General features: G+C 46.7%; 1 protein-coding gene across 2 annotated transcripts in view; it reads right to left on the reverse strand.

The window, feature by feature from the left end:
• Positions 1-22,697, reverse strand: part of KIAA0586 (KIAA0586 ortholog) — a 2,241,463-nt gene that overhangs the window by 1,279,010 nt on the left and 939,756 nt on the right. For both annotated transcript variants that reach the window (XM_069637413.1, XM_069637412.1), the window contains exon 12: positions 4,247-4,473. In XM_069637413.1, coding sequence (XP_069493514.1) covers positions 4,247-4,473 — 227 coding nt within the window. The remainder of the gene's footprint in view (positions 1-4,246; positions 4,474-22,697) is intronic.

Consider the following 22,697-nt stretch of genomic DNA (forward strand, 5'->3'; position numbering starts at 1 on the left):
CTTCTGCAGTGCCTTGCGGCTCCGGGCAATGAAGACGGTGTCATCTGTGTATGTTAGGACAGGGAAAGCCCAGTTACCTAATCTCAGATTGTCCGTCATGGTCTCTACAAGTTCTGTTTTCAGGCCATTAATAAAAACAGTGAACAAAACCAGGGCCAGGAGACATCCTTGACGCACTCCTTGGGTAACGTCGAGGAAGAGCGTGCACTGGCCCCTCTCACCATATCTTACACAAGCCCTTTTATTTGTATGTACAGAAGGCAAAACTGATAATCAATCCATTGGGCAGTTCATGGACCTGATCACCCTCCGTAATTTACTCCGATTAACTTTATCAAAAGCAGTGCTCAGATCCATGGAAACTACAGTCATTCTGGTCAAGTCTGAACCCTACCATCCCTCAGGGAATTCAAAATACATTTCACATCGAACAGCAAATGGTGCATGCCAATACATCCACGCCCTGAGTTGACTTGCTGCTGTTCTCTATCCCTGCTCCTGAAAGACATCCCCATGCCCATAAGGTTTTCCAATCCATACTTCGGCAAGTAGTCTCTTCCTCTTCCTCCTATTCACCAACCTACCTCTGTTTCTCCATGCTCCAGGGCTGACAACTTGTGAGACACACAATACCTACCCATTTGTCCAATGATAGATACCTTGCTCTGCACCGCTGAATAAAAAACAACCCAAAAAACTGGGTATGCAACAAATATCTGTTAAATGCTTACAGCGTCCCCTCCTGCATAGCTCCCCATGGTAACCAGCACACTAACACATAACGTGGCCCTATTATTTCAAGTTCTCAGAGGACACAGATAACCTCTGTCCTGAATACTAGATCGAAAGCCCCCCCACCCCATCTTGCTTGGGTTCTCCTTGCTGAAATACTGCTCAAACCCACCCCTTATCTCGTCTGGAACAGCAAACTCTTCACCCACCAAAGTCTCCACTAGAAAAATCTGGTCTTGCCTTTTACCACTTTGACTGTCCTTTCACTATTCTTCTTGAGGACCCTAGGACAACTCTTTACAGGTGACAAGCCACTCCAGTCCCTCACGCTGTGCCACTGAAACCCTACAGCCAGTTCATAACATGGTGTGATGCTGGAAATGCATCGGAGGGACAGGGCCTCCGTATCCTTGTCCTTTTTCTGTGCTTATCGTGTGTTCTGTCGTGTTTTCCGCGCAGAAGTCCATGCGGGACTCCTGGCGGTGCAGCTCTCTTTTGGTTTGGTGAACAGACCCATGGGATACCCTTATGGCACCCATGGGTAGGGGTGCAACCCTGTGCCCCTAGTGTATGTTTTTGGGCACCCGTGGGTGGCCCACAGAGCTGGGTATGGGCTGGTGGCAGCTACATGCTGAATTTGACAGGTGCGCTGGGTATCCGCCATTTTGGGGTACCCCGGCCCTGCCATTGGAATCTGTTGATTCCTGATAGGAAACAAGATGGCCCCGGTGGCCTCTTGCTTTCTATCGCCTGATACCTTGTTTTCCCAAAGTCCTGGGAAGCCCTGACTCTGTCCCTTCCCCCTGACTGGCTGTTGGGTGGAAGTTCCGTATATGGTGTTGTTGTGAAGGCCCAGCTAGACTTACTGGAGCCTTCCCGCTGACTGTATGTTGTGGGTACCGCCTGTGGGTGGGACCTGGGTGAATGGGGAGTGTGACCAATATGCACTCCGTGTTGTGGCTGTCTGGTTTCTGCCATGAGAGACAAAGACTGAGACAGCCCTGCCCGAAACTGGACTGAATGCAGTATGTAGAGTTGAATGGCTGAGTACTTGTCTCAATCCACATTCCTTGTTGTGAGTGTCTGAGCGGGAGAAGAGTGGCCTGAATGCCCTGCGTGCCTGATTGGCTGACCGACTGCATGAATGCCCTTCTGTACGATTGGCTGCTGAGTGTGTGCCAGCAGTGTGGATGAGAGACCAAATAGTATATCTGGGGACCTCTCACCACTGGAAATTGTTCAGAAGCTGAAGTCCACTACGACGAGTAACTGGAGTAACTGACGCTTGACCTTGAGGCCCTGCTGGAGGAGAAGGATTGCCGTGGCTCTCCTTCACGATCTAAAGGCTGCTGTGTCTCCAAGGACTGACCCAGAGAGGACCTGGTAAGGCGCCCTCTTCCCGAGCTACGAGGGACCATCGTGCACAGCTGACCTTTGCCACCGCTCCCTGGTAGACAGACCTACGACAGGCTGCCGACCCGATACGGGGACTGCTGAGGAATCCCAAAGCGAAGCACCCGGACTGTTGTCCGCCACTGTCGACGACCGCCGTCGCCGACCGGAGCCGCCGTGCTCCCGTTTGCCTAAGAACTTCAACTTGATCAACGGACGCTCTCGTCTGCATCGCCGTGCCGTCTCCTGTGGGAGAAGGCCTGACCGTCGACGCGCCGAGGAGTATCCACCGGTGGGTTTCCCGCCACCCAAAGACCGCAGAGACGCCGACGACTCGACGCCCTTGCTGGGCCACAGTTCTTCTTCATCTCTTTGCGGTCCAGAACTATCGTCACCGAGGTGCCCCGCACGCCTCTTCCTTGCAGGACGCCAACGCTCCGTCGTCGACGAGCACCGCTCGGATCAAAGCCTGCTGCCTCATCGACGTCGTTCTACCCGGTTCACGGTCGGACGTTCGGCGCCCCGTGTCTCCCGCTTGAAAGGGGCGACATTCAAGAAGGGCCGCCGATTCCCCGACACCGAACCCCGAGTCCGCGACGCTCTCGACGATCCGTGGCTCCTGCCTTAAAGGGAGTCACTCCAGAAGGATCGGTCGACGCCTCGCCGACGAACTCTACTCCACCAGGTACATTGGGGGGGTAAAACATTGTGGGAGAGAACGAGACTCTTGAACAATATATGGACTGGGCTTGTTTTATATATCGTTATTTTACAGGTTGCCCAGGTGGGGGGATCTCCACTCAGAGCTGTGTCCAGTAGCGAGGACCAGTCGTCTGCCTATTGTTTCATCCGTCTGCTTTCTCTCTTCTCTCTATTGCTGGTTTCATTGCTACTGATCCGTGTGGCATTTTCACAGCCTTGTTGAATGCACTCTAATCGAATATTAGTGGTACCACTTTAGAATTGTAGATATTTACCATTGTTGATTTTCCGGAGCACAAAGTGCATTATTGTGATAAGTGTACATAACCTTTGAATATTAATTATATAAAGACTGTGTTTTCAGTAAGACAGTGTGTGGACATTCCTTTGTGGGGGCTTGGGGATACACTGTACTTAAGAACCAGCCCGCATCACCTCCTGAGAAGCTAGGCCTTGATTGCTCGACCAGCGTTACCATATCAGAGAATCTCGGCTGGGGTCCTCTGTGCCTTTCCTCTGCCATATAGAGAGCGGAAGTACAGACCCCCCCACCTCGTCCTGACACATGGTCTCCTTTATCTACATGGGTACCACTATTACCTACCGCAAACTACCCCAGTGCATCATTTTAACAAGAAGATATGGAGTGTTTAATCCGTTCTCACATCGTAAACTGATGAGCACATTTAGATCCATCAAGCTCTGCGCCACTTTTCTTTATAAAATTCAGCTTTGTTCTGATTTTATAAGACTGTTGTATTTCAGAAACTGCAACGTCTTTGGTCACTTACTGCTCCTCGATCAACATCCTGTGGCGGCCCCAAGACAGGCTCAGCACTTTGCTGCAACCCTAGACATAGTATCTCATTACAGCCTTCCCACACCTTGTCTGGTCAATAACATGCAGTCTAAAAACATCCATGCAGTAACAAGGGGCAAACATCGGCTCACTAGTTAATCAATTTTTGTGGTTTTGACATTATTTGCCTAATTATAGAGAATAGAACACACAGGTAGCCGATATTCTGGATTCCTACATGCACAGGCAGCCTTGCCTGGACGACATTCATGTTCCGGGCTAAGAACGTAAGGCGAAAAGTTGATGTCAGTCTCTCCAAATGATCCCCTCCATTATGGAATAACAGATATTTAACAAAATTGAATGTCTCGAGTTTTAGAAGCAGGGACCTTTTTCACACAACTGTCTAGCTTTTTGACCAATAGTATTTAGGGTGTCTCTGACTCTGAACAGAAATGCACAAGGGAAATACCTGGTGAACTGCTCTATGTAGATCAGGTTCAATCATAGTTAATTTAAAGCTACTCTCTTCGGAGAGGGTGCCAGATGTGAAACAAATTGGTTTATTAATTTGAAATGTGGCCATGAAAATTGATAGGGCCTACAAAAATAAATTCTTACCCATTTGTAGTCAAGGCACTGATGAGTGAGTAGATAGCTGATCCATCTTTAGCACGGATAATAGCTTCTAGGTTATCGTCAAGGACCTTCTTATCATTTTTCACTTCTCGCAAGATCTTTTCAGCATCCTCAAACATTGACTTTGGGGCTTTTATCATCTGCAGAAGTGATGGCTGTGCAAACTGTTGGCGATCAGTGAACAAGGCTGGACAAAGAGAAGATTTGGCCTAATTTAAAAAAGAAAAAGTATCTTCCGTGAGAACCTTTAATATGCAAACAACTGGTCTATCATACAAACATGCTTTTTCTGTGGGTATATACAAAATATGTCCGTTTCCAATAGTATATTAGAATGAAACATTGGAATGAAATGATTAAAATGTCCAGGAAAGGCAACAGTAAACAACCAAGTCAGCTGTGGCCATGCCACATAGTTCTTCTAGACTGAAACAAATCATACATGGAAATAATTTCCTGGACATTTATAGAACGAGATTGAGAACTAAGGGAAGGTATAGGCCAAATGGACGCATTTATAAAATGTTTGATCAAACGAGTCCTGGGCTTCGTAAAGTTTGGAAAAAGAACTCAAAAGGAAAACCTGGTCTTATTGAGGTGTATGATTACTGACAAATGCATCCCCAAATGTATTTTGCTTAAGATAAATTATGGAATTATTACTTTACTATACAAATGACCTATCCAACTGTAGGATGAATAAAATCACTGCACAGAAAAGGAAAAGAACATTAAATTAAAGATGCAAAAGGTACATAGAAAGGTAAGGAGGATGGAGTATGAATACATTTGTAGCTCACCTATTTGAGGGATTGCTATAAAAGGTATTGAGATCTCACTCACATTTCAATTACAATATATAATACTTCCATTAGCCATATAAAAATAATGTAAACAAACAAAATGCTTGATTGGGAAGAGAGCTCTCTAACTAAAAATCAAGCAAATCCAATATCCATATATCATACCTTGAACAATAACAAACAGCTACAAGTTAGAAAATATCCCAGTATGCGACGAAATATCAGAGAGAAGAAGACATCATTAAATGAACAATGACTGAGATTGTCTTTAAGACAACAAAGGGTGTAGGAAGTCCATGCACTATGCTTGCAAATGCCATCAGTACCTTTTGCATAGTGCTTACTTTGTAAATAAATAGGTACCAGGATGCAAATATTTTCTATCAGGCCTGTGGCATGGATGCGCGCCATAATGTAAACATATTTGGGGTTTCAGACGCAACTCCCAACGGTTGATTGGCGGGTTGATGTATGCACTTCACATAAAAGATTTGCGATTTACAAATACCATCAAAATACCATCACATAACATAGCAATTTTGCCTCAAAATGAGACACCAAATGTTTAATTATTTCTATTTTCATTTTAAAATGTTTTTATTGGCATTTGGCATTCGCTGTTATATTTCCAACCAGTACAATCATGGTTTATGTCTATGCATGGTTACAAATCTCTTATGTCTTACAAGGCGTAGGTGTTATTAAACAACAAACAAAACAAACAAAGAAATAACGAGAAAGAAAGAAAACAGAACAAGTAACAGTGGTAACAGTGACTGTCCTTTGAACTCTGTGTGGTTATAGTCCTCATTTCCGTAGATGAACCCCAGTTTCCACTCCATTGGGCTCTGGCTGGTGCCCCTGACACATAGGGGGGGAAGTGGGTGTAGAATGAATGCTACTGTGCGTGGGTTAGGCCGTTTTGCCGGTTGTGGAGGGTTGGCTCAGGGAGGCTTATAGCTCGTCGAGAAGATCATGTCTCTCAGAAGGGTCTTCCAGGCCTCCAGTGCGGTGCTCAGGTCTTCTCCGCCCCGATTATTCGCTTCCTCCCATGCTCTGGTTTCTGCTGCCGTCCATCTTTCCATCTCCCTGATCCAAGGTTCGTACCTGGGGCCTGCCGAGGATTTCCAGGCCATTGCGACCGTTCTCTTTATGAGCACACATGCTATGTCCATCAGCTTCACCAAGTGTTTGATTTTGCCCAGTCTCGGGTAGGTGCCTAGGAGGCACTCTTTCGGAGTCCATTCATATAGCTCAAGGCCAGCTTTCCTGCAGGTCTGTTCGGCTGCGAACCATAGTTTCTGAGACTTAGGGCAAGTCGAAAACATGTGAATCATGTCAGCTTGATCAGAGGAGCACCATGGGCATGCCGGGTTGACTTTGTCATTGAAGGTGGATATTCTATGTGGGGACATGTAGGTCCTATAGAGGACATTGAGTTGTATTAGTCTGAATCTTGCGTTCCTAGATATCTCCTTCGGGTATGCTAGGGCTCTCGACCATTCTCCCTCCGTAATTTCGGTCCCTAAGTCAGATTCCCATCTCTCTTTCAAACGTGTGCTTCTTGGGTTAGGCCTATCGTTTATTTGGGCGTATAGCCTTGATGTTGGTTTCCAGCCATCGCTTACTCCGTACATCTCCTGGGTCAGGGCGTGTGTTTCAGGCTCCTCGGGCCATACATCCCATTTCTTCTTGGCGATGAATTTCACCTTTTGGTACCATAAGTAGTGGCTCAGGGTGATCCCCTTGTTCTCTTGCAGTGATTCGAAGTCCCTGAATTGCCCTTCCTCAAACATATCTCCCCATGTGTAGATGCCGAAGTTTTCCCATCTCCTCATTGTTGGTAGGTCGCCGGGGGCTTTACACATGTCTGCTAGGATGGGGGTTTCGGGTGAATACAAGTGTTGTAGCCCCAGCATAGAGTTAACCTTTTTCCACACCTGTCGACCCACCTGTACTATTATGGGCGGGTCGGGAGGCCCCATTTTGTTGTTCCATATCAGTTCTTTAGGGTGTAGGGGTGAGGTTAGTTGGCAGAGGAGGTTTGTCTCAGCTGAGGGCTCGTCGCTCAGCCATTTGGCGACATGTGTTAGTTGGGCCGCTAGGTAGTATCTTCTGAAGTCCGGTAGTTGGATACCGCCTGCGGAGTAGGGAAGTGTGAGGATGTTCAGTGCAAGCCTGTGCCTGGATCGACCCCAAAGAAAATCTTTGATCAGGGATTCCAGTTTCCTGAAGAAGGATGGGGGAATGTAAAATGTTATATTGGTGAAGTAATAGAGGAATCTGGGCAATATTATCATCTTGGATATTGCGGCTCTGCCCATCACCGAAAGCGGAAGCTTCGACCAAAATTTGACGGAGCTCCGTACCCCAGATAATGCGGCTTCAGTATTGCTTTCGTGAGTGGAGATTGGTGTGTGCTTGATGGTGATGCCCAGGTAGCGGAAGGACTCTGTTTGCCACTGGATTCCAATCTCGGGGAGTTCTTCTGTGCTCCTTCCCCTGAGGCCAGCCAGAGGGAAGGCGGATGATTTCTGCCGGCTGAACTTTATGCCTGAGTATTTCGAAAAGTTATCCAAGATATCCAGAGCTATCGGGGCATTCATCTGAGGGTCACGAAGATATAAAAGGACATCGTCGGCGTATAGGGAGATGATGTTGTCTGTACCGGCGATGCTTATGCCCGCGTCGAATAGCTGTTTCCTGAAATAAATTGCTACTGGTTCCAGCCCTAGGATATATAGCATTGGTGAGAGCGGGCATCCCTGTCTGGTCCCCCTTTGGATAGCCCAGGCCCCTTACACCATGCCCCCTGTTTTGACTCTTGCCATCGGGTTATTATATAGTACTTTGACCCATCGGATAAAGTGTTCGCCCATTCCAAACTCTCTCAAGGTTTCGATTAGCCACTCCCAAAAGATCGAGTCAAAAGCCTTAATGGCATCAAGCGAGAGTACCGCTAGGTCTTCTTTGCTTTCCTCTGTTTGTGCCATTATGTGCTGGAGCCTTCTTAGGTTGGCTGTAGTGTTGCGTCCAGGGACAAAGCCGCATTGGTCTGCGTGAACCAGGGAACCTATCACCTTTGAGAGCCTCTTGGCCAGTATGGTCGTGAGTATTTTGCTATCGTAGTTTAGGAGTGCGAGTGGGCGATATGAATCGCATTTTTCGGGCGGTTTGCCAGGTTTGAGCATTGGCACTATGAGGGTTTCTCTCATGGTGCCTGGTAGTATGCCCGTCTCAAATGCCTCCGCATAGACTTCATGCAGTATGGGGGACAGGATCTCTTCATATGCCTTGTAAAACTCGGGGGTAAGGCCGTCGGTTCCAGGGGTCTTGCATGTGGAGAGGGATCTGATCGCTTCAGTAATGTCTTCGATAGTAATGTCCTCTCCTAGCATTTTTCTTTGCTCCTGGTTCAGTTTTGGTAGGCCGACTTCTTCCAGGGTGTCTCTTATGTCTGCTACGGGAACTTGGTCGCTGTGGGCATACAGTTCTGCATAGAAGTCGGTGAAGACCTCATTTATTGCTTGCTGTGTTCTGTGGACTGTGTCATTATCGTCCCTGATCGCTGTAAGGGCCCGCTTCGGATGTTCCTTCCGGCACAGCCAAGCCAGTATCTTGCCTGGCTTATCTGCCTCTTTGTGAGCTCTCATGGTGCGAGTGGAGAAGTCAAATTTCGCGAGCCTTTCCCATGCGGTTCTGCATTCCTCCCTGGTCTCCCTCAGCTTGGTCTCTGTCTCAATTGTGGGAGGGGAATTGTTTTCAAGGTGCCTGATCTTTTCCTCCTTAGCTTCTAATTCCTTTCTTAGCTGCTTCCTGATTCCACCCGCCTCAGCCATTACCTCTCCTCTTGTCACCACCTTCAATGCTTCCCAGAGGGTACTCCATTTTTCAACTGATCCCTTATTAATTTCCACATACTCTTCTAGTTTCTCGGCCAGGTGCTCCCTGACTGCGGGGTCAGTTAGTGTCTCCGCTGGCATACGCCACGTTGGGATAGGAGGTAGGGGGGGGCGCAGGCAAAGTTGTATTATTAGCGGGGAGTGATCTGAAATTGATCTGCCCAGGTACTCCGCAGACTCGACCCGAGGGGTCAGCTCGTCATTTATAAAGAGGTAGTCTATCCTGGTGTGCAGGTTGTGAGGGGCCGAGTAGAATGAATAGGATCTATCCGTGGGGTGAAGGTCCCGCCAAGTGTCAACCAAGTGCAAGTCCTCGATTGTTTTGTGGAGGGCCCGAGCAGGGAGGTAATTGTGCGATTGTGGGGTGGTGGATCTGTCCATTTCCGCATTCATGACGCAATTGAAATCTCCTCCCCACAGCAGAGTGTGGTCCCTGTGAAGCATGACTTTGGCGCACAGCCCCTTGAGGTAGGAAGGTATGCCATGTTGGGGGAAGTAAGAGTTCATTATACATATTCGATTGCCCTCCAGCATGCCCCATACCAGCAGGTATCTGCCTTCCTTATCCGACTCTACCCCCAGCTGTTGGAATGGTGTGTCCGGGCTCACCCATGTGTATACTCCTCTTGCATACTTCGAGTAAGATGAACCATTACCTTGTCCCCCCCAGTAATTTGTTAGCTTATCTGCAGAGTCGGCAGTGAGGTGCGTTTCTTGTAAGAGGGCAACTGATACCTTCTTCCTCTTCAGGTAAGAATGTATTCGATTTCTCCGGAGGTATGACCCCATCCCTCTTACGTTCCATGTGATTACCCTAAGTTTTGGCGCCATTGCTTGATTGCATTAATTGTCGGGGAGAGATATATGTCTTCCCTGGGGCTTGTTCGCTTGTTATTGTGAGCCATGGTTGGTTCTGGTTGCGTGGAGTGGTTAACTCTGTTGGTTAGTTTTGGGTTCGATTCCATTTGGTCAAAGGTCTTCAGAGTCAAGGCAGTTAAAACAGTACTAACTTGTGTGGAACAATTATAACTGGTGCACCCAGCGACTGACACAACGGTGGAGTGCTCGGGTGCTCTCGCGCCGCCTGTCCCAATCCGGGTGTCTGGCACGAGTAGGTGAGTGCTGGCAACTGGCCTGCACTGATCTTTCGTGGGGTCGTGGTCTGTGTTCATGTGTGATAGATCGGGTGAGCCCCGCAGCCATTTAGCTTCTCACATTGTAGTTTTGCTTCTAAGGTTGGGGTCTCCTGATCTCTCAGGTGTTTGTGGGAGGGTGCAAGCACCTGTGTCGGGGCGTATTGCCCTCATCCCTGGGCACCCTCATTGTGTTTCCCATGCGGGGATTCGACAGGAACCTCGGCCAGGTTATTGTGTTCCATCCATAGGTTGGCTGCAGCTGGTGTCTCGAGAAATATCGCTTTTCCTTTATAGATTACCTTCAACCTGGAGGGATAGAGCAACATGTATTTTAGGTTTAGCTTCCTCAGCCTGGCCTTGATTGGGACGAAGGAGTTCCTCGCTCTTTGTACCGACTGAGTATAATCGGGGTATATCGTGATTCTTGAGTTGCCTCGCTCTATCTCTCCTCCCTCCCTCGAGAACTTCAGGATCACCTCCCGGTCTCGGAAGTTAAGGACCTTCGCTATGATGGGGCAAGGGTAGGAGCCTGGGGGGGGGGTTTCTTCTGGAGCGATCTGTGAGCTCTCTCTATGGCGAAGCCCTGTGAGAGATTTGCCACCCCGATCTCTTGTTGGATTAGGGATTCAACGAAGGCCGTCGGATCAGCAGTCTCCGTCCCCTCCGGTACGCCCAGTATCCTAATGTTACTGCGTCTAGCGCGGCCCTCCGCCTCCTCGGACCTCGCCTCCAGCAGGGCTACCTTACGTTGCAGGTCTGCGAGTTCTGTTTTCATGGCTGCCGATTCAGTTGCCATGTCCTCCTGAGAGGACTCCACAATGGTGACGCGTTCCGTTAGGTTGCGGGCATCTTGCCTTATCAATTGGATGTCGGCTTTTACTTCACCGATCTTCGTGTCGATAAATGATTTTAGGGCCTCAATCGCCCCCAGCAGCTGATTGTGTCTGGTGTCCGGGCTATCCCGTGTTGCTGGGTCGACCGATGTGGTCTGGGTGGTGGGGTTAGATTTCGCCGTGACAAAAGGATCTAAGGTGGCATTTTTGGCTTTGTTTCTTGCTGCGGCCATTGTGGATTGTCTCGGGCCTGGTTGAGGCAGACGGGCTCTCTCGTTTTTTTTTTTTTTTCCCCGGGTTGATTTTAATGCGTGGTGGTGCAGGGATATCAGGCTTTATTTGATCCGGGGTCTGGGTGCCCAACGGATGTGGTCGCCCTGCTTTAGTGGGACAGGAGACAGTGGGGCCCGGGTCGTTCAGGGCTGCAGCGTTGTGGGTCCGGTCCCCCGGTGTGGTAAGGTTGGTTGGGGGGGGACGCGGGAGCAGGGAGTTCAGTGGGAGCGCCGCGGTGTGGGCTCTCAGTGTTGCTCGGGGTGAGTCGGCAGGGTCCCGCAACTCGGTGAGTAGGTGGTCGGGCCTGGCTAGGTATGACCCAACCCGGAAACTGTGGCGGGGTCTGATCCCAAGGAGGGAAGGGTCTCACCTGTGAGCGTTATAGTCCGGGCAGATCTGGAGACAGCCGCCGGCCCAGGTCGAGGTTTGCAGGTCTGCGCAGGCCGGGGGGCTCCGCTCGCCGGGAAGTTGAAAGTCGGGGTCGCGGTGGATGGCCCTGAGGATCCGGTGGTCTTGCCCCAGTCGCACTTCAGCTACGTCGTTGCGGGTACCAGCACCGGGCGCCCAGTCTTGGCCCCCAGTCTGCGTATCGATAGGGCCCAGGATCAGGTCGCTTCGGGGTGCACGCTCCTCATCCGCTCATGTCGCCACGGCCGCCATCTTGGGAGTCCCTTATGGAGTGCAGGGGACGCCGGACCGGAGCGTCCAAGCGGGCCCCGGAGCTCCGATTTTTGTCGGGTCAAATCGTCGGGTGTAGTCAATCGCCTGATGTACGGCTACACCGAAGGCTGGGTGCTGCAGGCAGCTGAAAGGAAGCGCCCCCAATTTCAGCACGATCCTCCCCGCAATGAGAGACAATAAGAGACTCTTCCGTAATGGGAATAAGGCCAAGACAGAGTGCGGGTGAGCGTAAGTGGGAGTTTATCCAAAGAATAGGGCATGCAAAGAACTCTGCAACCTCCGAGAGCGCTCTGTCTGACAATAGCAAAGACAGGCGTATTTCTAATACAAAAAACGTCATCAGAACCTACACACTATAGGGGGCACAAGTTAATTGGGATTGGGTGGCGTCGACTAACTATAGGTGTTGCTGCAGCGTGGTTGGTCTTGGCGTGAGGACGTCACTGGTCAGCCTCGTGGGTTGGGTTGGGCCTGGCAGGCCAGCTTGAGGTCATCCGAGCGGTGTTGGTATGCTGGGGCAGCCTGTGACAAAGATGAATACCTTTCCTGACTCGTTTGCCCTAGGCCATGCACACTGCAGTTATTCAAGAAACGACATTTAAGTTCATCAATAAATCGCTCAGCAGTTTATCTGATAAAATAAATGCAACACATGAGGAATGCACCTCGTGAGAGGTCTGGTGGTTGTCGGTTGGGGTGAGATTTACCTGTGTCCTATTGACCGGTATTTTAGGTCGAGGGGCTGGGCTCTGGGGCCTGAGCCGAATGATACATGTCTGTCTGCTGCGTTAGAAGTTATTATATAAATGGGTCTCTGTGTCTTGTCCCAGCGTTGGGGGTCGTCTTTGCACGGGGTCATGATTCTTGGGGTGGTCTAGGGGGATTGTGGGATTTACGAGAGGGTGCTGGTAGATCTGTGGATTCAAACGTGGGTTTATTACCGTGCTGTAAATAACACAGGTGGCGGGCTGTGGCCTTGGGTGCGGTACCGGGGCCTCTGACTCTCTGAAGCGGCTCCAGCTTGGTTGGGGGAGGTGAGGGAGCGCGGCACATGCCTTAGCTTCTTCATCTGGCAGGCTTCGTAGGGTGGGAGGGAGAATGGCCTTGAATATATTCACAAAGGTTTTTTCCTCGTGCGTTGCTGACTTTTGAATGCAGAACTTTTATAATGTTTTGCCTTATTTTGATCTTATTTAAACACACATCTATATTTCAATTTCGTTACACATTTCTTTAATACATTCGGTCCGAGTACCTTTTCATTACATGGTATTATATCTACTACAGTGTTTAAGTATTTATATACAGTCGACGGTACATGAGGTAGAACTATATTATAAACCACAGAGATTGACGGTTGCCACTATGGGTGACTTAAGAAGACATATAGGGGTTCATGTGTCTAAATATAACTTAAAGACACTTTCTCTGTAATCTAGCAGCATTAGTACAGTCACAATGTGAAGTCATATAAACATTTCACTTTTATGGCTAATTCATAGTTTGCAGATTCTGTTTAAGAAGAGTAGTGCACTAATACCACTACTTGAATTCATTTCTGCGTCGCCCTGGCCTCGCGGACCAGGTCACACGGGGTGCAGTATTACATTGTGGATAACAGACTGTTACAGTGTTAATATCTGGTGTTAGCTCGTACCCAACTTTCTCATGGGAACGCGCTCGCAGCGGAGCTGCCATGGTGCTGCGGCGGCAGAGATGCGTGAAAGGCCCTCCAAAGGTGGGGGCCGCGCTACAGTGTGCTGAACTCGCGCCATCTTTGCTAGACAAGATGGCTTCTAGGCCTAACTGAATTTTGGTATATGCAGGGAACGGATACGTGTGGGCAATGTCGTCGGCGGGTGAACCCTCCTCCACCTGGGCCCGGGTGGCATGAGGGGACGCCCACCGAGTCATGGTCCTCACCTGGGGAGAAGGCTGCAGGTGAGGAGGGCCTCGCGGCCAGTCCTCCCCTACACAGCCCACACCACCCAAATCGAGGAGTGATTGCGCGGCTCGCCGCTCCCGCGCGCCTCCCTCAGGGGATAGGGGGGGCCGGGCCGAAGCGTCGGGAATGCTCCCTGGTCCCCGATTTCTTTCGGGGAAAGTCGTAGGTTGCAGCTAATCGCCTGATGTACAGCTGCTCCAAAGGATGGACAGTATTGCTGGATTTTTGGTGCCCAAATCAGGATCGGACTGCGCGGCTCGGCCGGAGCTCAAGGGAACCGCGTCCTCACACCCTGAGCATCAGGCCACGCCCTCTTAATTATTTCTATTATTAAAATTTTTATTACATCCATATAACCAATTTCCTCCGATTCAGTAGGTGGCAAGTAGAACATTTTGACAGGATGTCCACAGAAAAGAACAAAAGTGATTTCTTCCTAGATTAAGGTAAAGGACAAATGTAGACACACATTGTTAATGACATGATGAACTTGCCAGTCCAACACCTCAGCAAGATTTTATATAGGTCGACACTCAGCAAAGACACTCCTCCTTGGCAGTGGCATTTGCGCTGGCCTTTCTTCTCTTGTGGTGCTGTTGGCTGGCAACTGTCCTGTTGCCCTGTCTGCCAGTTGCCCCTGTGGGTCGCCTATCGCACTGGTGACTTTGCTGCACTGATCGTGCCATCATGCGTCAGTTTGAATTTAAGACTAAGTACGTTGGTGGGCTGGCATAAGGCTGTGTATGGTTACATTCTATGGCGGCTGCATACTAAAAGAAGAAGTTGAAGGGTCCAGAGTAACAATGCACTGCTTTTGCCTGTTAAGGGCTCACGCCTAGAGAGGCACAGAAAAGCCAATGTCATACGGACACTGGCAAATATACATGTATCTGCTGTAAGGGTGCAGAATGAGACTGACATTAAGGTGGCATGGTGGTTGGTAAAGACTTTATTCTTCGTGAAAAGAAAGAGAAAGGTCTATCTGTCCCTATTTCTAGGACGGGTTTACCAGCATCAACTAAAGACAACAAAGGATCTGTCAAAATGTCAGTTTAACTTAAATGTCCGCCGTCCTGTTAAAATCCCTGTACACAAGCAAGATTACTCTCATTATTCTCTTGGTTAGATTCACTGACCCTGATCTCTTATTCTTCTTGGGTATGGGTCCTTGACCCTTCTCTGGGGGTCAGTGGGATTTCCCATTCCACTGACACAAAGAGGATACGCTTTCAGGTAGGTCTGTGTGTCCTGTAAGGAAGGCATGGTATCAACAGTAAGACAGACACACGTGACCACAGTTCAAAGGTGTTCATTGAACTTCAAAAAGGGTTTGAAAAACACTCATCTAATCCTAAATCTACAGATGGGAGCAAGCTTCAACCATCAAATAATAACACAGTCCTCAGAGTCTTGCCAAAATAAAAGGGACTTTACTAATAAAACTATAGCCAATCCCTACTTCCAAATACAAACACTGTGGGGAACAAGGTTACAAAAAAGAAAGAAGTGTTCACAAAATAATATGTCTGGCTGTTCAGGGCATTGGCCTCCCTTCCCCACATTTTCAGCACGGGACAAGGCGGTACACTCGAGCCTAGCACAGTCTCTGGCTTCTCTAGCATGAGAATACAGTTCAAGCATTAGCATCAGGGCCTTCTGTACCCAAGTCTCTTTGCCATTCAAAGTCTCTACTCGGAGGGACTGATGTGGAAAACAAATGATAAAGTTCTTTTCTTTTCCCAGATTTTCACAAGTACTTAATTTCTGAGGCAATCCGTTATTCACCTTGGATCCCCCTCAGCCGGGCTCAGATCCCTTCAACACAATGTTCATACTTTATTTATGCATCGGAATTCTCAAAAAGTATTTTTGTTCGGGTGACTAACGGATCACCACAGATTGCCCCTCAGTTGGGCTCAGATCCCGCTCATTCGGGCTCACATTCCTTTTACCACAATGTTCATAAATTTACAGTAACTTGCTTTAACCAAAAACTTTTAGCTGATCTCCCTCTGCCGGGCTTGGACCAACTTCCAACGCGATTTCATCAACTATCGAAGACTTTCGATTGTGCACAGGGGTTTTGCATGACCCGTTGCAGGACCACTTTGATTTCACAATTCTTTGTCACATTTGCCACCTTTCAGCTGGATGCCTAAAAGACTTCCGAGTGAGCACCCATGTGGCGCCGGACCACTGTGTGTACAGTGTTGTATCTTGGCTTCATAGTTCAATTACTCAACTGCTGGTTTAATTGTGCTCGCGTTGCTTGCCACATACGCTTCATACACTCTTCTCTGTAGTTTTCACCATAAAATGTTGCCACTTGCAACCATGGCTTCAATGCAGACCGGTCTGGTATCAGTCTCCCCAACTCACCAGTTGTGCTGACTTCACTGGTGCTGCTTTGTTGCAGGAGCCAAGGACAATACCACAGAGGCAAACTATTCTCCCTGCCTTGCCTATCGATGCGGGAGAGCATGGGTACCTCTGACACACAATATAGGATTGTTCAGCCTCGATTCCTGGTCTCACGTTTCTTATTCTTGAAGGTTCATAAAAGTAACCGTCTTTCGTTGAAAAGGTCAAGGGCACTTCCCTCCTTGCAATCCTCTTCGGTCTGGCAGTCTACTGCCTTGTATTATACTGCCATTTTGGAACTGCAGCTTCCTCGTGTACTTTGCCTTGCCCAGAGTGTGCTTTCGTGCTCATTTTGCATTTTATTCATGTGGGGAAGTGTACCATTGTATTGGGACACGTCAGGTATGCGGCTCAGGTGTTAGTCCGTTTTCCGTCACAGTGAGCTGTGCGTGAGAAAGTGTTTGTGTTGTGAAAATGGGGGGGGTGTTGAATTCCTAAGTATCCTATCTGGTAGGATGGGGCAAAAGTATGACAAGGAAGGGAATACTGCATCTCGCCGTCTGGTGTCCCACTTACACTCCCCGAGGACCCCTCACCCAGGTGATCATCGCGCACTGAACCACCCCCCGGAACTGGATCCAAGAGTGATGGCCGTGTCCTGTCCACCTGGATGACAGATAAAAAATGGTTGTTCCTAAAGATACATAGATCACTTACTAGATACATACGTCAGCAGTACTTTCAGTACATAAGAGCAGAATCATGAACGAACAACATCCTCTTTGTTCGGGATGAGGTTCGCCATGATTCGCTCGCTGAAGGATTCACAGTGTATCTAGTAAGTGATCTATGGGTCCACTGACACTCTTGAGACCTGGAACTTTTTTCCTATTATTTACCTCCTCCTACTTTTTCCTTTACTTCTATACAGATCTATGTACTAGCGCGAACTGCTTGCCCCTTTTGACTCAGTCCACGTACCGCTAGCCGGAATCCTTTTGGGAAACTAATGTAAGTGTTGATGAAACTCCATTACCGTTACTTTTACGGATACTTGCACCTTAAGTATACTATTGACTTTTCACATTTCTTACTTAGTGTGGATACACACGCTACCTCTCTAAAGCACCCGCTATCCATGTACATCATATATGTTTTTGCAACTATGCCTACTCCATAGTTGGTAAGTGACACACTACCTATATGCATGGATTATGCCATAATTGTATTTAATTTTTTTTGTTTTTTAAATTTTTTAATCTTTTGTTTTTTTGAAAATAGAGTAGCTTGTCATTTTCCCACAAATTATATATCCTTCGTGTTGGTTAGAGATACTACTTATCTGACTGGACTTATACTAAACTGAGCTACTAGGTACTATCCCAGACATCTCTTGACAAGGTTTCAAACTACATCTATGATTTAATGTTTTGAAAGTTTGTATGAATAATTGAATTATATGCAAAATACTAAGTTGTACCCTTCTCTACCTTTTTCTAGAAATTGAATTATGAATTGTGAAATATGTTTTTGCCCTTGAAGAAGAGTTTATACTCGAAACGCATCGGGCCCAGAGATATTGTACAATAAATATCATGTTTGTTGCCTACATAAATGTTGTGAGCTTGTTATTCATTGTGACTGCTCCACCTATTTAATTGTCTATTGAACTGTGTGTTATGAAATTTAGTAAAACAGAAAAAACGAAAGTTATTGATCTGCTTTGCAGATATCAGAGAGTGTGCAGGGGACGCGAGTTCCTAAATTCTTTAGGAACAACCATTTTCTGTCCTCCATTTTCCCAACCTAGTTGCCAAGGTTGAGTCTTTTCTCCCCGCACCTCAAATTATCTCTAATTCTATAAAAGTTACTCTAAAATACCCTAATATTTCTTTGGTTAAATCATAGGTGTGCCCCGTGTTTTTGCTCATCTTCACCTGGATGACAGACCGAGACATCTTCAGGTTTCTCACATTCCCAACTAATAAACCAAGAGAGAGTCTTTAATGCCTGCTTCCCTTGTAACCCCAAATCCCTTCTGGGTCCCCGTGGCTCCCTTCACGTTCATAGGGATGTCGGTACATATCCTGGGCTTCCAGGAATAAGGGTTTGCCTCTCTGCTACTTCAGGCTCCTCTCTGGTCTGCGACAGCAGTGTGGCTTCCCCACTGAGCGGCTCGGCTTTTCAGTGGTTCTCTACGCGCCTGCAACGCCAGCGCTTTTTCCCTCTCTGCAGCTCAGCTTTTTTGGGTTTGTCTCCACGTCTGTCATGTCAGCGTGGTACTTCCTTGTGCATTTCAGCTTCCTTCTGGCCTTTGGGACCACTCGTGCAGTGCACGAGAAGAAAGGCTGCAGCGGCTCTGCATCATCCTCCTTTTCCTGTCCCCCAAGCAGCTTTGAAACTCCCGTGCCTGAGTTTCCATTGCTGCTGTCTGTCTCGGCTGGAGTCGACAAGTATCTTTGTCAGTCTTTAGTTTTTATACAATGTAGCCGGTTTCCAATCTGCTTGTTGTACAAGTCCTTTATCTCTTTGCTGTTTTGTTCTTGATACTGGCACGGGGCCACCTAATATCAGTACTTGTGTGGCAAGTGATGTTCATGTTTACTACACTGTTCCTCGTCATAGTACTTTCAGGTTCCCTATAGTTCTATACCTGATAACAGTATAACAGTTTAAACTCTACAAAGAGGTTATTTAAGAAAAGAGGTTAGAATGTGTGGGGGTGTGATGATGTTACAACGGCTGCACCCTAGATGGTCATTCTCATCCCTAGAGGGGGAGTCCCTCCCCATGACATCCTCCCGAATTATCCCACTCACAGAGGGACCATCGACTGGCAGCCTCACCTCCCTGGCCTCATGGGAAGGGGTTCCCCCCTCAGGGAGAAGTGATGACATATAGTGAATCATCACACTGCCACAGAACTAGTGAACTGTATCGGGTACAGTGGCAGTCTGCCTGCTACCCACATCACACGCCCAAGCCACCTCCACCCTATGAGGCAGTGCTCACAGTTATTACAGTAGCAGAGCAACACTAATGTCATGAAGGATGACTAGAGCAGTATCCAACACAGCCACCTTCTGGCACATTCATACTCATGAAATTGGATAAAAGGCCAATCAACACTAATGGCTCACACTGCTGTTTGCTGTGTAACTACGACTGACAGTTCAAAGAAAATATATAAAGTTGCTAAAACACCATATCATAACTGAACAGAGTCTGAGGCATCAAGTGTCACTGCTCAGAAAAAAATGCCAAGGCTCATCCCTTGCAGACACCCCAACAAATTAAGCGCTGTAATTGAATATTCAGCACAAGATTGGCTTTTCTAAAGGTTCCAACACTTGTTCTTAGATTTTGCTCAGAATAACCAGTGTGCTGTCTTTCAAAAAGGTAAATAGGGTGTACTGTGGGATATTAATCCATCTCCATGGGGTTGTAGAGGATTACACTGTCAAAGCAGTTCTTACCAGTCTCGGGGACAGAAAACAGGAAGGGCAATTCATCTACATTGTGGAGGTCAGGGACTTCAGTGCATGCTTCTGCTTTGGTCCTTATGGCATGTGTCCTTGCATCTTCTGGGTCAGAGGTCACAGTGGTAGCACCAGGAAGAGAAACACGACATATTCCAAGACATTTTTACTTTCAATTGTTCCAATTAATTATGCATCCCTACCACTTCCGACTGCATACAGATGTCTGCGGACAGGGTTAAAATGAAAATAAGTAGTGGAAACACTAAGGCTCTAATGCATTACTTTGCACGTGATGACCTGCATTAACCAGGGCTTTGTGATGCTGCACTTGGCATATGACTGCATCAACTGATAAAGTGAGGCAGTGCACCCTTCAAATGACTCTACCCAGTATATAAGGCATTAACTCACATAAGGTATTATTTATGTGATTTTGAGGCTGCTCTTGGCATTTGATGGCATCTCGCAACACGACAATGTACCTTACATATGTTGAGTATGGTAGGTATTTCAGGCATTAACTGGTTTAAGGTGACCTTATTGTGACATTTAATCCCACACTTGACTTGTAATGGAAGCACCTGGACATGCGAGGCTGTAACCTTCAAGCGAGAGCCATTCCAGGAATATTTGGAATTGTTTTAAGATGGCCTTTCTGGCCAGATGTGCCTCATTCCGCCAACCCGCACCTGTGAAGGAGACCAGGCAAGACCTCAACCATCTGCAGTTCTGGCTCCAGACAGAACTATAATAGAGGAAACTTAAGATGTTGAGCACCCGATCCTGTCCGACCCATCCTGGGGTCAGGTAGGGCTTGGCATAGAACCTTCAATCATGTGAACACCTATGTAAAGCCCTGTCCTTAAGCATCACCACACAGAATCACTCCTAATCATTCACAGACAAATGAAGTTGGGCCTATCCCTCTGCCCCCTACAATCTAAATAACACTGTCCTTCCTCAGATAACTATTATGTGCGTTTTACCTTAAATTTACCTGCAATGTTTATTGCCTGTGTTCTCATCTACCCAGTTTGCTCAAGAACCTGGATTTCTCTTGTACATTTGAGAAAAAGCCACTCTGGCATCTCTCTCTTGCATTTAAAAACCTTACTGTGCCCCTAACACTCTGTATTGTTCTTGTGCATTTGAATAATTATTTCTTGGCACATTTTCGTGTGCGTTTAAAAAAGTTATTCTGGCCAATTTCTTTTGTACTTTCAAAAATTACTTTTAGCCTAGATCTCAAGTGCAAGTAAAAATTGTAATGGGTCCTTATGGTCTTGTATTTTTCGTCTGCATTTTAAAATGAGTAATTCAGTCTGTTGTGTAAATTGGGTGGGGTCAGAAATATGAGGCAGACAACTTTTAGATGATTTCTCAAAATTTGCCATTTTATTCAATCATATGTTTGAAGTAACGCCTCACTACCCCTACTCGGACAAGCATTTCCTTGCCTAACGCAAACTAAGGAAAATGTTCCAACAAAGAATTTCTGGCCCTCACGTATATATCTATATTCAGTGAAAAAAACGTTGTTAAAAGGACGTTATGGTTAGAAGTAAAACCGAAAACCCCCTGAAATTCGCCAGATATGGTAAGCTAAGCAACCATAACTCGCGCCACCACGGTGCACGGCTAAGACTAACACCCAGGACATCAAAGATGACATCACTGATGACATCACATGTCTGGTTCCCTCTTTTTTCCTTTACTGACATATCTAGGCCACATGGTTTTCTTCAGTAACAGTCAAGAAATAAAAATTCAAAAAAGGTATTATATTTTTGGACTTATCCTTCAAATATGTTCTTACAGTAATTGCCTTAGAGTCCACTCACATCATATGAAACATATACAAAGGGGAAGACACAGGCTAGAAAGACAGCAATCCTTTCTATGCATGAAGATAATCAGTAAGGTTATCAACACTTTTATACCTCTGCTGTTTTTTTATTACTGTACTTTCCCTGGATATGCTCATATTTGTATACTTTGTATTCACACTACTTACGGTCCAGTGACATCATGTGATACTTCTACATACAGGAAGTAGCAGCTTTGAAGCAGAGCAATCATTTCTGTGCATGAAGACAATAAGTTAGGTTACAAACATTGTCTGCTAGTATTGCTGCTTTTTTGCTTACTTCACTTTCCCTGTATATATTTATATTTGTATGTGTTGTTGTCTCTGTGTTTTGTATGTACTAATCAATTATGTAGTAAGTGGGTTTTATTAGCTACTTATTAAATGTTTCACAGTATGCAAAATTCTAATAAAGCATTTATAATTTTACTATTCAACGTGCTAAGGTTGTTAATATTGCACCTCTATCAAGTGTGCTGCACACAATGCCCGTTTCTACATAAGTAGCTTAGTATACGGGAAATAACTTCATAATAGAATGCTATTTGTATAAATGCATTGCTTAATATACTACGTACCTCATGATATTTATTCCAATGATCCTTGACACTTTTTTTTAATCAACATTACAATAAGAATCCCTTGTACAGACTTTTCATGAAAAGTAAATGCACTTGTGATGTCATCTTTGATGTAATCAATGACATTTGTGATGTCATCTTTGATGTCCTGGGTGTTAATCTTCGCAGTGCACGGTGGTGGCGCGAGTTATGGTTGCTTAGCTTACCATAACTGGCGAATTTCAGGGGTTTTTTTTGCTGAATTTTATAGGTTTTTAGTAGCTCAACTGAACCATAACGCCCCTTATAAAAAGTTTTTTCACTGAATATATATCGATATAGATAGCATGAATTTGATAGGTGTTTAGTAGGATTCCCTTAGTTTAAATACATGAAACATAGAACATACTGAACCACCTGTCCTACGCTAGTGGTTCTGATGTCCGCGGACCGTGCACATCAACACTATCCAAAAACTCAGGGGGTATCTTACATTGTTATATCACGCAATAAAAACTCTGAACATGTTCAATAAGCAGCACATAAATAAATTACATTCAATAATAAATAAGAAGTCAAAACTGTATGTA

This window comes from Ambystoma mexicanum, chromosome 14 (genome assembly GCF_040938575.1).
Source record: "Ambystoma mexicanum isolate Mex_15411 chromosome 14, UKY_AmexF1_1, whole genome shotgun sequence".
In the NCBI taxonomy this organism is placed as follows: Eukaryota; Metazoa; Chordata; class Amphibia; order Caudata; family Ambystomatidae; genus Ambystoma; species Ambystoma mexicanum.